We start from the raw sequence: 17,003 nt of genomic DNA on the forward strand, positions 1-17,003 counted from the left end.
GGACACCATATTTCTTTGCTGTAAAGGCAAATTTGTTGTACTGGTCTCCCTTCTAGAGGTGTTCACAACATGTATGAAAGGTAGGAATTTCGCTGGGACCTAATGAATCATTTGTTATACAGGTCAATTCTCTGTAGAGGCATTTGACTGCAATTCATTGCTAGAGAAGGCAGATTCCGAATGAATATTGTTGCGCTACAAGCGGTTATGATACATGTCGCGAAGGAAGACGGAGACGAGCATCTGGGCTTTGCATGAGCTGGTTACCGTCTTGGTCTCTGGGTGCGCTGCTCTTGTAAATACAGTGTAAATAGTCTCTCTTGTGTGTGCCTTTCTGCACGTAACATTTTAGTGGAGGTTTGCAATCCCTGTCCTCGCCACAGAACTCCACAGCAGTCGCTACATCGATCTCGCTACAACGTTATCCAGAGATGAGACCCCACCATCATCAGCTGCGACTCATCGGACTGCTCCAGTCGTAATGTTTACCCACGCTTGTGACCCTGGTCTGTTCTCTGGCTTGGACCGCACCGACGTCAAAGAGTGGGTCAACCTCTATGAACTTGTCAGCATTAAGAACAGGTAGGATCCAACATCATGCTAGCTAATGTGGTTTTTTACCTGGCTGGCACCCCTGACCTGTGGTACCGAACCCACGAAGATGAATTAAAAAGCTGGGACATTTCCAAAGAAAAACTAAGTGAACTGTTCAACGACCCCTTTGGGCGCACCGTCGCAGCAGAAAGAGGCACTTGCAATGCGTGCTCAGAATCCCACATAGCACTACGTCTCATACATACAAGACATTTTCGCTCTTTGCCACAAAGCTGACAAGATGTTTTAAACAGACAAAGTGGCCCATATATATATTTTAAAGGGTATCCTAGATGATGCCTTCAACTTGCTGGTTTTCAGCAATGTTTCAACTATTGACACCACTATCAAAGAATGTCACCACTTCAAACAAGCTAAGAACCATCGTATCACGCCCCACATTGTGTGCCTGCCCAACACCGCTGCTACGTTAACTTGTGAGAACCGTCCCCGCCAGCCAATGCCATGCGACGTAACTTGCGTTGTTTGCTGCAAGCTCGAGGCCACTTATTCACCATCCTAATCAGCGACACCCACCGATCTATCACGATTGCTGCAATCCAACAAGAACTTGAAAACATAGGTCACAACTCCGTGTGCTCGTCGACCCACAAACCCAGCGTGCAGCGCTTTTCTCGCAGACCTCCTCATCCCTGACAATGTTTTCCTACCACATCCTGCAACCTGTCTGAATGGAGCACCTCCGACGACAAGCCCATCTATTTCCATAGGTGCCTCATTGACCACATTGCTCGTCATTGCCGCAACCGATGGCGAACACTGCCTCCAACATACAACAGTGCCCATTTCCACACCTCTGCACCGACTAGTACTGCTTATGCTTCTCGCCATGATCGTCTTGCCTCTGACGGGGCACCAGCGAATCTTTGCTATGGCCAATCGCTGTCATCCCGACGTCATCAGTCTCCTTCACCCCAGCCCATCGCTTCTCGTTGCTGTCCGTGTCCCTCTACACATGGCCGAAAAACTAGTAACTGCAGCTTCTGGAGGTGAAGCTGAAATGTCGACCTTGCCCTCAAATCCTCTGCTTGCTTTGCCCACGAGCTAGAACCTTTTTGAAGTTGACAAAGGCACTGCTGTCACTGCACTGATCGACACAGGTGCACACCTCTCCATTATGAGCGCTGCCTTCAGACAACCAATGAAAAAGCTCCTTACTCCTGCAACTACATGCACCATCCACGTTACGGATGGCAGTATTAGAGAGGTTTAGCTTGTGCAACAGTCGGGTAAACACAGGTGAAAGGGGCATTGGGGTGGAGGCGGCATTAACACAAGCAGCCTGCATGGTGCAGCCGCCTGGTGACACTGAGCTCAAACAGAAAAAAAAATACGCTAATATCACAGTAACCAAGTGTATTTTACTTTGCTGAGGGTGTAAATTTTCAGAAGCAACCCAATTACGCCCCTGCTGAAAATGTACACCAGCAGCTAAGTAGAATACACTTGGTTACACAATGTCAGCTGTCTTTGTCTCTTTGAGCTCTGTGCCACCAGGTGGCTGCACCATGCAGGCTGCTCACGTTTACGCTTCCGCCCCATCTGCCCCTTTTCCCCTGTCCGCCTGCATTTACCCTAATGCCAGACGAGCTAAACCGCTATATTGTTACCGTCATCGATATAAGTACTACAGCACGTGTAAGCATCGACGAGTGCCATACCGCTGTCCTTTTTACCACAATTGCTTATTGCCTGCGCGACCTCATTTTAGGCATCAATACTTGCGATAGAAACCCCAGCTGCTTAAGTCCCACCAGCTTCGTTCGACTGCCGGCCAAATAATTGTCATATATTGAATTGTCTTCCCTGCCTGTTTCTGATGGAGAGTATTTCATCACTCAGCTGCCCGACATTGCACTGCAGTATAATCTCACTGTACCTCACACATTTCTGACTATCACGGCCAACCAGACTTGCATTCCTGTCATCAACTTCCACTGCAGTTTAATCTCACTGAACTTCACACATTTCCGACTACCACGGCCAACCAGACTTGCATTCCTGTCGTCAACTTCCGTCGAATCAAGCTAACTGTGCATCAAGGAATTTACCTCACCTAACTTCAGCCTTTGTATGACCATCACGTGGTGGCTTTCTCACCCGATGCTTCGTCTGAGCCTACCAGGTTTCCAAAGTCTGCTTCTTGTGCTGATCCCAAGATTCAGAAAATTACCGTGACGGATCTTTTACCTACACAAGCCAAAGACCTCTACTGTGTTTTGTCTTCCTACAGGGATGTTTTCAACTTTCACAATAGCCCCTTAGGCCAAACGCTTGCTGCCAAACATTGTATTAATACTGGTGATGCTGCTTCTATTAGACCATATCGAGTACCTCCATCCGAATGCCAGATAATTCAAACTCATGTTAACAAGATCCTTGATAAAAATATCATTTAGCCATCTTTTGGAGTCCATGGGTGTCACCGGTAGTGTTAGCTATGAAGGACAGGGCATGACGCTTCTGAGTGGATTACCGCCTTATGAACAACGTGACTAAGAAAGACGTACCCGCTGCCAAATCAAAGACACCCCTCACTGCCTCTACGGTGCTAGCTACTACTCCTTTATTGGCCTTCGATCTGGATACTGGCAAATTGCTGTCGATGGCATAGACAAAGAAAAGACTGCATTTATAACACCCAATGGTCTTTTATAGTTCAAAGTTACGCCCCTTGGATTATGTAAGGTGCCGGCCAGGTTTAAGCCTATGATAGACTCCTTGCTTCAGGATTTCAAATGGTCCACACGCCTGTAATACTCTGACAACGTTACTCGTCTTTTCACCAACATTTGACATTCACACTGAAAGTCTCTCTACCATACTTGATGTTTTTTGTAAGGCCAGGCTCAACTCAACTCATCGAAACGCCATTTTGGCCGCTGCCAAATTCCGTTGTCGGGCCATCTTGTAGACGCTTTCGGAATACAACCTGACCCAGACAAAAGTTGTGCCATCCGAGACTTTCTGGTTCAGATTTTCTTCCTTGCTTTCAATTCTATTATGCTTAAAATTGTTCTATAATATATGATACACGAAGTGGGAAGAGGTTAACATGAACTGCACTGACCTCTCCTTCCTTCCTTTGAGATTAACTGTTTAATAGGCAAAATATGAGTGATTCAGCCTAGGATTTTTCTATTGCTTTATAACTTCTCTATGATATGATGCATAAATACATATTAATGCAGCATAAAAATGTTTCTTAAAAAACCTCTGTCAACAATTTTGTTAATCTGTCAGTTAAAGGCAAATGTATGGTCCAAGGCTGATGTTTTGTACAGTCAAACCTTGATATATCGAACACGGATATATTAAATTATTGTGTATATCGAACACTTTCTATATCACCTGGAAAATCGCACGCATTTTAATTTTTTACTTCGAATGGGGTCGGACGAAAAATGGATATATCGAACTTCGCCATCCCAGACCACGTACGCTCTGTGGACAGGCGGTGAGCATTTCCGCAAGACCCTCGAAATTAACGGTGGTGCGATTGGCCTTCCACACTGCTGTGCACTATAGCTGCACACATCGATCGTGCCAAGGGCGCTAGCTGAACGTAGTGGCATACACACGCGGCGGCTTGGCTAGTTCGACAACATCAACGGTGCATTGCATTTGCCATACTGACTGCTCCTCGGTGCCACGCTCTGGGCCCGCCACGTCTCGCGAGAACTGGCGATTTGCATCCGCAAAGACACACGACAGCGCACTCACTGGGCTAACTCATAGACGCCTTGGCAGACGCCACTTAATACTTTGTTATTGACAGTGTTTCAAAATGCTTTGATTGACGGACATAGAGATCACAGCAGAAGTAGCGGCCAAAGAAGACGCTGTAGAGGTTGATCCCACAAGCACTGATGTTGCCCCACTCCCGACTTCAACTGAGGCTGTAGTCCTGTAGTTGCATTGGCCCTTCTACACCGCTACTGCGACGCGGTGCATTGCATTTGCCATACTGACTGCTCCTCGGTGCCACGCTCTGGGCCCGCCACGTCTCGCGAGAACTGGCGATTTGCATCCGCAAAGACACACGACAGCGCACTCACTGGGCTAACTCATAGACGCCTTGGCAGACGCCACTTAATACTTTGTTATTGACAGTGTTTCAAAATGCTTTGATTGACGGACATAGAGATCACAGCAGAAGTAGCGGCCAAAGAAGACGCTGTAGAGGTTGATCCCACAAGCACTGATGTTGCCCCACTCCCGACTTCAACTGAGGCTGTAGTCCTGTAGTTGCATTGGCCCTTCTACACCGCTACTGCGACGCAATAAAGGGCACCGGCCTATCGCATGTGGATCGTTAAAAATATGCTGAGGACTGCGTGTTTAAGCACGCAGCTGCCAATAAGAAGCAGGCTACACTGATGCAGTACTTTCAGCTAAATAAATACCATATTTACTCGCATAATGATCGCACCCCTGAATTTGCGTCTATTTTTTTGACAAAAGGTCCGATTATTATGCGAGTAAATACGGTAATTAAATACTTTGTGTGAAGCTTCGAGTATTTACTGCTCGAGGCACGCGACTGGCCTAGACCGCACCAATTTCGTGCGGCTGACTAAGTCGGCGCAATCGACCACGCGTTCCCAGCAGACGCAGTCGGCGCGGCCTAGGCCAATTGCGCACAGTGCAAATCGCACGCTCCGAACGACGATCCCCAGTCGCACCCTTGGTTCACTGATTGATGCACAGAAGTTTCTGATGTGTTTTTTACATGATTTAATACCTCATTCTGGCTATATCAAACTATTTCGCGATCACCACACTATTCGATATATTGAGGTTCGACTGTATTTGCTTATGAAAGTTAGCAGAGCAGCTTTTCCTAAAATTATACTAATGATGAAACTGATCAAAAATTTTTGTTCAAACACAGAAAAACACAACATCTGAACATTTGATCCCTGAAGCACCTGTGTGCCATAGGCCACAGCTGTCTCTCTACCAAATACTTGTGTGAGAGGAACTTAGTGGTGGAACAGCCCTTTCACTTTTCGCCACAGGTCCTAGTACAGGCAAAACACTGATCTGGAGCAGCAGCAAGTACATTTGGTGCAGACTCCAATGCACATGTGCTTAACATATATCATGCAAATCTTCTGCTATAGTCTATATGTTGCGGAGTTGGGTTTGCACCACGTTTACCCTGCAAGCACGGTCAAGAAAGGATGTGACGCTCCTCCATACCGTGATGCACAAAGGGCACTACGGCCGTGTTTGCCGATACGGTGCAAACAAGATACCACACAGATCGTCAACAAACGCGGGTTTATTAAGTCAGGGTGCAACGCAGTGCAACAGTCATAGCTTGTGGGCAAAGGCAAGACCGATGGAGTAACATGTGCCTGCACTGAATACGACATCATGCATTACACTCTTGTCGTGCCATGTACATTAGGGAGTTTTCGAATAGGGGCCGCTAAGATATTGCTGCCGGAAAAAAAAAAAAGGAGCGTCAGCACCACTGTGCATGCGTGAGATGCAAACAGGGTTTTGCGTTTGCGTGAATGTGCATCAATGAACATGGCCGCACCAATTGAAGTGGCGGCTCTCGCCATGTACCACATTCGACCTCACTTGCTAATACCATTCTTAACTATATGATATGCACCACGTGCGATTGTGATTGCAGCGGCTCTTTCCCAAAGCCCCGCTATCACACACAAGCATAGAAAACGCTTCCCTTTATTCCTATAATGTGACATCCTCATTTGGCAAACTCCGCAGTACCACGCGGGTTCGATGAACACCGAAATAAAGCGCCAGCAAGATGGTACAGCAGCACTACATGGTACATTCATCAGAGAAAAAATGCGCAAATGACAAACCCAATGACTCCGATGGGCCTCTGCTTCCTTTTATGATGTTGATAATGATAGAGTGCTGTTAGTTTTGATTTCAATTTTGCTAGCTGCGAAGTATCAATGGAAGGATGGCTTCGGTTTTATGCATGCTTTGCCACAGGCTCGGCGCTATTTTCCACTAAAATGCTGTTTTGGCTCAGGATGGTGCGAAGGTTTGCTCTCGGCACAGTTTGGCACAACTGTTCCACCACTGGGAACTGTCTTATTGCTTTCCTGCTATACTTTACCTAACCTACAACAACCTTTTTGGGTATGGGCAGTTTAAGAATGTTGCCTTTGTTCTCTGTTCTCGGTTTCATCTTAGTGGTGCTTTTTTAAGCATAAAATGCTATTAGCTCCCATTGTCGGCGACCTAAAGTGACCTTTAGCCAAAAGCCAGAGCCGTTATCCGAGCACTCAAACAAAAACATCCGGGCAACCAGTCAAAACTTAAACAGCAGATACAGGACACTATACACTTGATTGTCATCTTTTGGCGCTGAGACAGGGTTGCCTGTTGGTCCGTAAGTTCAGTGGTGTGGGTTTTGCGCTGGCTCAAGAGATGGCACCATGCTGTGTGATCAAGCCGGCAGCATTTGATGGGCTGCGGATGTCTGTTTGACTGAGACAACATTGCAATGAGGTTCAGTTCAAAACAAATTCGTTGTGCTGTGGTATGGTGGAGTGTGCCATTACGAACATGTACTACATCCATTTTAAGATTGTGGCTAGTATCATCTCCAACCAATCTGCTTTACAGGTAGCGATTTCTTGCTTACATCTACTCTCTATTACGGGAGAGCCATAATTTTTTCCTTCGTCATCTGTTTGGTTTGTGGCATACATAGGTACAATACTGTTGAGTGGTGACCGATGATATCCATGTGATTGCCACAAGCTAGGCAAGCATCAATTATACACCTCATGCTGTTGCATGCAATTGGTGCATTGTGTGCATGGTGCACATCTTGTACAGAAAGTAGTCTTTGCAATTGCAGCCATTACCATGCAAAGGTTGCATAAAGGATTATGTGTGCCCACCTAAATCAAGCACACAGTGGATTGAACATTTAATGGCAGTGAGCATTACAGGGCTAGAAATGGATGTGTGTGTGTACAAAGATTCACTGCTGGATATCTCATATCTACCAATTTATACCACCAGGTTTTTTTTTTCTGTTCTCTTTTTTAGTGACATGCATGTTGGATTAGAGCATGCAAGCAAAACTGCAATAGTGATAAGGAATTCATCATTGGCATTAAAAATCACTGTAATCCAATCTAATCAACACACTATTAGGGTGAAAATATTCTAGAGACCGCAAAATACTACCACAGTGTGGAATTCACTATCTTTTTTATTTCTGACTGACTCAAAAGGGTGACAGCGGCTCCTATGATCAGCTCAATATGCCAACATTATGAAGGTCAACATGATGAAAATTGACTGTGCTTAGAAGGGCACCTCAGCTGTAGAAGTTCCAGTAGCTTAGTGCCTGCTCCAGAAATTCATTAGGCTGCAAACCATTTAAGAAATGAGGTATCTGAGATGCCATACAAGGCATTGAGGGCAATATGCCCTGGGGCAGTTAAAAGTTAAAAATCCAACATCCAACAGTGAAGAGTGACACCCAGTCTACTGTAGCTCGAATGCAATAAATTATTTTTCCAAGTAAGGATAGATTGCCACTATTCTCTCTCTTACTATGAAAAACTGGTGATAGGAATATCAAGGGCATTAAGGGACAATTAAGGGCGCATTATAATCGTGTAAATGTGACACCTGCTTATTTTAATTTGCCAGTCTAAGGTGCAATAATGTTGTAACTGGTCTATCAGGACTGCAGAAAATTATCAGTTAAGCAGAGATTTTAAATATACACTACATTAGCTTTAGGAGTGCATGAACCTTTTAGTATATGAGCACAAATTGAACAGTGATGTCCCGTAATGTTCAGCTTCAAATATGTACTGTATACAAAACAAATAAACCCATAGTTGGTACAGAGCTACACACAGTATTTCCATAACATATGGCCCCTGTTGATACGTGGTCCAAGGCTTAGGTATTATTATGCGGCTACAATCCAAAATTGGTGACGACTACAAATGATGTCATGGATGAACAGACCACCATCCCCAAAACTCGCTTGGTACATCAGTACAGCTTGCTCAGTACTTACAGATCAATGATTGTCAATGTCTATGAGGGTGATAGTTCCATGTCTACTCAAGCCGTTAGTTTATTCTTGTGTCCCCTTGGCTATACTTACACGGTAGGGCATAGTAAGAATGTACACTCGCCCATTTGGTATGAGCGACATATATGAGCCCTTCAGAGCATGCTCCTAGGTCTGATAGTGGCGGCAATTGGTCTCACAGATGAAGCTTAATGACTGCCACTCCTGCATTGCTTAGAACCCCCTTGGTTCTTGCTCTCGTCCTCAAGGTGCACTTGAGAATTCACGGCAGCAAATAGACTTAGCTAGGGCACTGTTCCTCTTACTTGTGCCGAACTTTTTCTCGATTCATGTAGTACATGGTGCACTGTCATGAGTATATACCTGATCATACTTCCAAGAGCAACTTGAGAAAGTCATGGCAGAGCTTGGAGATGCATTGAGAGCTCAAATGCTTGCACTGTCAGCTTGCAGCTACCCCTATTTCTTTATAAGAATCAAGACAGCAGGCAGTCTTCATATAGAGAGTGCAGAACAATTACAAAGGGGTTTTCAAAAAATGTGAAAGTGTAAAACTAACTTGAAAAGGTAATGCTCACTGGTGCCACTATTCAAGCTATGGTGTGCATAGGGAGAGGCACTCACAGTGCAGGTTCAATTTTGTGCATTATTTTTACCTGAAATGAGAATAACATGCTCAACTGTTAAACAAAGTTTGTACATACCTCTGCCCAGGGACTCGTATGTCAAGTTCAACTGCGCTGTGAGGAAGAGAACAAATGTCTGGCGTGTGAAGCCATGCTCTGCAGGGTTCATGCTTTCCCCTGTCACTTCCTGATAGAACTGCAGAAGTTCATCCAAGGTCAGGCCCTGTGGCCCGCTCATCCTGTAATAGAATATTGCAATGATTAAGCATGCACATTAAATGTAACAAAGCTCATTCATTAGTGCTAGAGTAACATGTCACTTTCTTTGTTTGCTTAATTCTTCACCTTTCGTTTTCAGAAACTGTGAAATATGGGTGCTACTGATTCATAGTTAGGAAGAAAATGTGATATGAAATACACAATAATAAAAAGTACTTCCTTGGCCTTAACAGAAAAGGAGACAAATTTCATTTTGAATTTCAGCTGTAGAACATAGTACAGGGAGTGGCAGTTCCACTGGCATTTGGCTCTGAGAACTATGCCACCCATTTTCCCTCACACAAAGACACCTGTACATGCACATGTACAAAAACTCATGTACATAAGTTTCTGCTTTATTTGTTCATAATTTGTTCTCTTTTCCCTCTCAATCAGGGGTTCTCAAACTGGGTTCTGCAAATGGCATTAGGGAAAAACGAAAACCCATTTTGTCTTCATTCATTTAAGCAATTTCTTGACTAAAATAAATCTTGCATTGCATTTCAGATTTAACGAAACCACCACACGCCAAATCCGCACTTACATAGTAGTCCTTGCAGGAGGCCCTTGTGGCAGCTGCGTACAAGACTCATCCTTATTTATTTTTTGGGCCCACAGTGTCTTCCCCAAGCTTTTTTCATTCCTGCTAATAAGGGCATTTGCAGCACCTGAGCGGGAATCACTTCAGAAGTTCTGCAAGCTTAGGTCCACTTCCAAATTTAGCGGTCTGTCTGGTCAACTCTTTTGTTAGCAACAGATGGCGATATTGGTTATATAAACGGCACATGGTAGCACACATGCAGGGTGCATTCACATGCAATTTGCACTAAATGCAAGCTAGTGTCAGCACAGGGCAGTTTTAATACCAGCTGGCTCACTATCGTGTTGCACCAGTTTCTACCTTATCAAAAATAAAAATGCATGACGAGCACCACTGCAAACCACTGTAGCTGCATGCTGTTCGACGCAAGCTTTTAAGCTGAGCATTGTGGTCAGTAGTGACCCTTTTCGGAAAGCAGTTTGCTCTCAAGAAACGAGATCAAACTTGAGAGAGGATTTCCAGGTTCAAGTACACGTCCTTTGGAATCCTTTGCCCAATTCAGGCCATTGAAACACTCCCTTTTGAATGCTTTAAGCAAAAAATTAGCAAAATATTGAAAAATATGACACATTATTGATGATGAAAAAAGAATGCCGATCAAGAAAAAAAAATTAAGATGTTATGGCTCCCAAATGGGAGCCTTGTTCACAATAAATGTTCACAATATTTCAGCACCATTGTGCAAGATGAAACGTCTTAATTTCTCAATGTTTTTTTTTTTGTCAGTGTTCTTTTTTTCCTCGTGCCTCTTCTCCACTAGACGAGATTCCAAAAAACCCCGATTTTATATTATTGATGTGAGCAAAGAATAATACTAAACTGACATATTATTGTAAAACAAGGAAGTAAAAAAAATGTGAAACCCAATCTACCAAGCACGGTGAACCTTACAATTTACCCTGCAACTTTTTAACGGCACAAGGTAAAAATGATTCTTTTTGCAATAGGTAGAGGAGTGTGTGGGATTGCATAAGAACACAAAAATGAAAAATGTCCTCGTGCCATATTCTGCCTGAATAAACATTAAATAATAATATAATTATTTAATTGCGGGATTTTACACACTAAAACCACAATCTGATTGATTATGAAGCACTCAGTAATGGGGGGGACTCTGGATTAACTTCGACCCCTTGGTGCTCTTTAACACGCACCCAATGTATGGTACACAGCCGATTTTGCATTTCACCCCCACCAAAATGCGGCCGTGGCGGCTGGGAATCAAAATCGTGATCTCATGCTTAGAAGCGTAACGCCATAGCCACTAAGCTACTATGGTGGATCTGGAGAGATTTCAAGTAGCTGTACTATAGCCGATATTGTGTGTCGTGCAGCTCTGTTCTTAGCAATATGCATAAACATTTGGTAGCGTGGAAAGGAAAATGGCACTCAAGAAAAGCGGAGCTACATCTAGTCGTGCAGTACAGGGCCTAAAAGTCTGCACATAATTTCATGGTGGCTACCCAAAAAATAGAAATGTAGTTTTTGGAAACTTCGATTTCTTTTCTTCCTGCTTTCAGAAAGCAGTGAGACACTGATTGCAAAAACCTCTGCCACATTAACACAAAAAAATATTTGACAACCAAGCTGTTTTACACCTAATCACATGTAATATTTTACTATCATAGCAGTATACACAAGTATGCTAATTAGAGGTAGTGATGCCAGCTCCACTTCATCCCAAATGGCTAATGCACCCACAAACAGACTGCATTCCCATAATGAACTGAAGCTGAATTTCATTCAGCCAAGACTTCATTCATTTGTGTACCTTCATCTGTATTAATGCAATAGAATGGGAAAACCAGGCAAGACGGAATAAATTCATGCCTTTGTAAGCTCTTGTTCACATCACTACTTTGTGCCGTAATTCAAGATTTGCTCCTCATGCACTAGTTTAAAGCAAACTGCCGCCATATGTTGCCCTGAAACGAACATCATTGGAGCAGAGGCAGGTTGTACAGTGTTGCATGATGAAAAAAAGTTTTTATTCTGGGATTTTACATGCCAAAACCACGATCCGATTTTGAGGCACGCTGTAGAGGGGGACTCCAATTTCAACCACCTGGGGTTCTTTAACGTGCCCCGAAACATGGAAGCGATTAAGAAAAAATTTTTTTGCAACTTGCACATTCAGCATGGAAAAGGAAGATGCACAGAGCAGGTTGCAATCACAAGAGCCGCTTGATTAGCGGCAACATGCTTTGGCTGTGGAGCAATTAGGCTTAGTCACACCTCCAAACTTTGCAAAACACTCTATGGTGATAAAAAACTTTTTAGGTAAAAAGTGCGTCTTAAATGTACACAAAAGGCAATTATTCAGTAAAACATTTTACAATGATAGATTATTGCTCAGAAATTCCCAAACCGTCAATATTATCAAGAACAGAGCTTTAGATGCGAGAAATCGAGGTAAATGTACGACACAATTTGACCCTCTACTGGGACATTCTAGTAATAGCCAGATTACGCTGCGATGCCTCATTATAAACTGTGTCATTAATATTCCACCACTGATAACAAAAAAAATATCATTACAGTGCATCGTAAGATGGAATGCTACTTGTCTACTCTGCTGTAAAAACTGAAATACAGGTAGAGGTTTTTTCTTGCCCCCCCCCCCCCCCAAAAGTTCTTGGGATGCAAAATTAGCAGGCCTCTCCTTGACTTTAGTGCTGCATTCAAAATTGATGCGATAGAATTTGGTAACGCAAACAAGAGCATGGCAATGCTGCCCAATCTGGTTGCAAAACAGTGCAACCACAGTGAGTGCAAGTGTTGACTTACACTACGGCTGCTATGCTGTTCATGCTCAACTTCAGACACTATAGTAGAATTTATTCAGGCGCATCATGTGCAAGAACGACTATCAGCTGGGACAAATTGGCGGCGCGTAGGAGAACTCTTGTCGGCCACTGTAGGGTGCGAACACGGCACAAAAAACCTGAAGCTGCAATTGACTGAAGCTAGACCATGCAACCAAATGAATGGCCAGTATACACACGAGGACGCTAGTAGTCACTCGCGGACACCTGCAGTCACTCGAGGACGCCTGCAGTCACTCGAGGACGCCTGCAGTCACTCGAGGACGCCTGCAGTCAGCTGCAGTGATCACCAGCGTGCAACTCAGGTACCCAGTGCGTGCTGTTCACTGATCACCGAGAGCGTTGCACGTGCCTAGTCCTGCATAACAAATGCTTTGGCCATCATTGGTGATGTGCTGTGGGATGTCATTAGTGACTTAGCAGTCATTCTCGGACAAGAATTGCCACAGTTGATGTGCGGCTTTCATCACAGGCAATGAATCAGCGTATTGGTAGAATAGAGTGTGTGCTGTAGTTCATTGCATTAAAGAATTTTTTTTTTCAATTTTATTTACCTCAAAGTCAGGGATCGACCTATATACAGCATCAACCTATATTCCAGTTTTTACACTATTAGATTCTTAGCAAAAAAAAACGGATTGATGATACCGTTGACAACGGCACATTTTCATTCTTGCTAGACCTTGCGCTGCCCACATTCTGACATTTTGGCAGTTCTGGTAGTGTGCAGCCTTTCAAGATTAGTACGTCCTGCACTTACAATCGACACATGCTTTCTTTTGACAATTAACCGCAGTTTTGGCTCCATCTGGGATTGGTTTCCGGCCACAACCTTGCATTTTATGTAAAAAATTGCAGCGCTGGATCAAAGGCACCGCCGCTTTACTCACTGATGGCCATAAACGGCGGCGATGATGTATGCAGTGTCGCACCACCTCGCCCGATGCAGCCGATTTGAAATGTGCTAGAGAAATGCAGCCCCTTCAGTTACTACTTTATCGGGAACTATGTTTTTCTTGGCACAAGGCAAGTGCTGCAAAGCTTCTGGAATAGTATTTAGCCGGCCACATTGGCTTAATACTTGCCTCTAGATGATGATTAGCCACACAAGTTCTGCAGAAACATTCAAGGTGTCTCACTATTTAAAGAGGAGCTACGGGAATTCTTTTCTAATTGCAATGTTAGCCATTTACGAAAATTGTTGAGTTAACCATGCAACATCCTGCTGCTTTCAGGTGAGTGGCAAATATCCGTCATTTATCTGACACCCCAGATTGTTTTCAGGAATTTGTACTTAGTACACATTACCTTATTAATGCCTGCATGACGTTCACCATCTTGATATCCAGAGTGGGTTCTTTGGGTGAAGCATGAAGACAGATCATGAAGTCTCCATCAGAAAATGGCCGTGACACAGAAACCACGTGCCTGAAGTCTGCTATCAGGTTCATCATGTTGTCATAGCCGTACTCTGTAGGGCACAGCTCGACACCTGTCATTTCCTGCACCACCATTATAAGAATAACAACATCGTTTGCGACTTACTGGTAAAAATACACTCTTTGCCAAACATTGCATTTTAAACCAAGGAATTCTTACATCTAGCGACCAGACTTTACTAAACCCCTTTTGAGCATAAATTGATGCACGGTCCTTCGTGTGGCAAATGAACCTTTACAATAAGAAATATGTTGTGATGACTGTCTCCTGGAAAAAGCTTTTATCATTTTCATACTACAAGAATGAACTTCTCTGCATAACAACCAGTTGAATATGTAGGTGTTAGTTTCTTTAACCTTAGATGGAATGGCTACCTTAAACATACTGAAGGCACTTTTGAGAAAGTGCCTTCACTTGAGCCAGTTGTCTATGCAAGCCAACAACAAAAAAAAAATTCTTGCTTTTAAAATATTAAACCCCTATATTGGAATATGCCACTGTCATATGAAATCCTTACACAAAAAACAACAACTGTACAAAGGCTACATCCGTCCATGTCCCGTCCTTCACTTAATATCGCCTGTGTAAAACTGAGTGCAATATAGCCATGAACGTTCAACTAGCCCCCTTCATTGCTGTACAAAGGAAATCGGGTTCATGTACAGTCGAACCTCATTTTAAAGAAGTCACATTCAACACCAAGATAGCTTTGCTATTACATATGATATACACTATAAGCATATATAGTTGAACCTTGATGTAATGATTACCAATATAACGAATTAGTTCGTTAGATCCAAGATGTATAAAATTTGGCTGGTCACTTTTATTCCAATGGAGCATTCTCCTGCAATGATGAAATCAAAAATGTGGAATCAGATACGGTATTGGCTATTAGCCCCGAGAACGAACACGGGCGGCACTGCGAGCGCCGCTCGCGTGACGTCAGGGCACGGACTCGCGCCTGTCGTCTGCTACAGTTCGGGCGTTGTCCGGGCGCTTTCTGCGGTGTTTTCGTTTGTTCGCCCTCGTTCTCTCTGCTTGTATACTTATGGTGGTCGTGTCAAATATATTTTTACGACGTCTTCCTTTGCGAACATTTATTCAAAGAGCTAATTTCTTAGACAACAATGCAGCTCTCGAAGGCAACGCTACAGTGCCAGCCGAAGCGACGCAGACCAGCCCATTGCGGGTTTTTCATGCGCGGATAGACAATCGCAAAAGCATAGCCTATAGGAATCCAGTTATGATACCATAACTGCCGCGGTGCAACAAGTATGTCGCAAAGCTGGCTATATATGACTTCTACAGCAGTTACGTTGATTTTATTCCGCTAAAATAGGTTTGCTCACGACGAGTAGTTCATGGTATAATATCGAATTTTTGCATTTCCTCACATAAACGCTCGGCAGTAGCACGGGGACTTGAATTATACTGGAGCTTAGATTCTACACGCCTCACTTGCTTCTTTAACTGCTTGTCAACATTAGGCAGTTCTTCACGTGTTTATTTTTTTTAAGCGGCGGAAATTTGAAGTAAAGTTAATGAAGGCTTACAGCTATTTACAGAGTACAAATAGGAATGTACCAATATATATTTCCTTTTCCGTGCTACACGTTCAACTCACCTCTTTAGGGTGCGTTTGTTAATGATTAATAATGTAAGTTAAGTTCCTCTTTTTTTGTCTATATTACCAAGTGTATATCATTTATTTATTTCAATGCCGCAGTGTGTTTTGCATTATTATTGTGGAAATATTTCACTGTTCTTTCATATATTGTATAACTGCAATGTTTTATGGCCACTATATAAATGTAATTTATATGGCGCTTGATGTGTTACCCCGTGCAGCCATATTGTACCTAAGGGGGTGAGGTTACCTCAAGCCGCGTCTGTGCGACTTTTTTCCCTCATCCACCTCAACTTACCACTCCTCTGTACATGTGTGTGTAAATGGAAATTAATAAATCAAATCAAACTCACTTGAGAAATTTACTGGTGCTTGCTGCTTGAGGAATATACATGACGAATCTGTTTGGTGAATTAACTGACACAGCCTGCTCGGCCCAATTTTTTTAGTGAAGTATGCCTGCTGGACCGCATAGCTGCAGCCAGAAAGAAGTCGAAGCGTCAATGATTAGTAGTATGGGACATATTGAAGATATCGAAATTCCCCCGGTGGAGGGTCAGAAATCAAGTGAAAGTATATGCAAGGCTTGTGGTGCTTTCTTTATGAATGTTTGCGACTGGATTGGAGCAAACTTAATTTGCCTGCAAGGTTCTCTTTTATGTACCGACGAAGCGAATAGTTATCCGTTTGTATAATTGAATAACGCTGGATCGAGACATGGTGAGACAGAAGGTGCTTGAATTTTCCTTTTGTATACAGGAAATCTAAGCTGCGGTGTAGTAGCTCGAGAATACTTTAGCCATTCTTGTTGGCGCTGTAAAAAAAAAAATGCTTTATGGTTTTAATTCGAAGTTGTAGTGAACTGATGGGTTTCGCGAACATAGCGTGCCTCGCCATACGGACAGTCGATTGCTACCGTTAAGTGATCGGGGGTGTGCCATATTGT

General features: G+C 43.5%; 1 protein-coding gene across 5 annotated transcripts in view; it reads right to left on the reverse strand.

Annotated features, from left to right (window-relative positions):
* Positions 1 to 17,003, reverse strand: part of LOC139047613 (uncharacterized) — a 213,060-nt gene that overhangs the window by 126,176 nt on the left and 69,881 nt on the right. For all 5 annotated transcript variants that reach the window (XM_070521470.1, XM_070521472.1, XM_070521475.1 and 2 more), the window contains 2 exons: positions 14,296 to 14,489; positions 9,382 to 9,542 (listed from right to left, as the gene is read on the reverse strand). In XM_070521470.1, the coding sequence (XP_070377571.1) occupies positions 9,382 to 9,542; positions 14,296 to 14,489 (355 nt within the window). The remainder of the gene's footprint in view (positions 1 to 9,381; positions 9,543 to 14,295; positions 14,490 to 17,003) is intronic.

This window comes from Dermacentor albipictus, chromosome 1 (genome assembly GCF_038994185.2).
Source record: "Dermacentor albipictus isolate Rhodes 1998 colony chromosome 1, USDA_Dalb.pri_finalv2, whole genome shotgun sequence".
Classification (NCBI taxonomy): Eukaryota; Metazoa; Arthropoda; class Arachnida; order Ixodida; family Ixodidae; genus Dermacentor; species Dermacentor albipictus.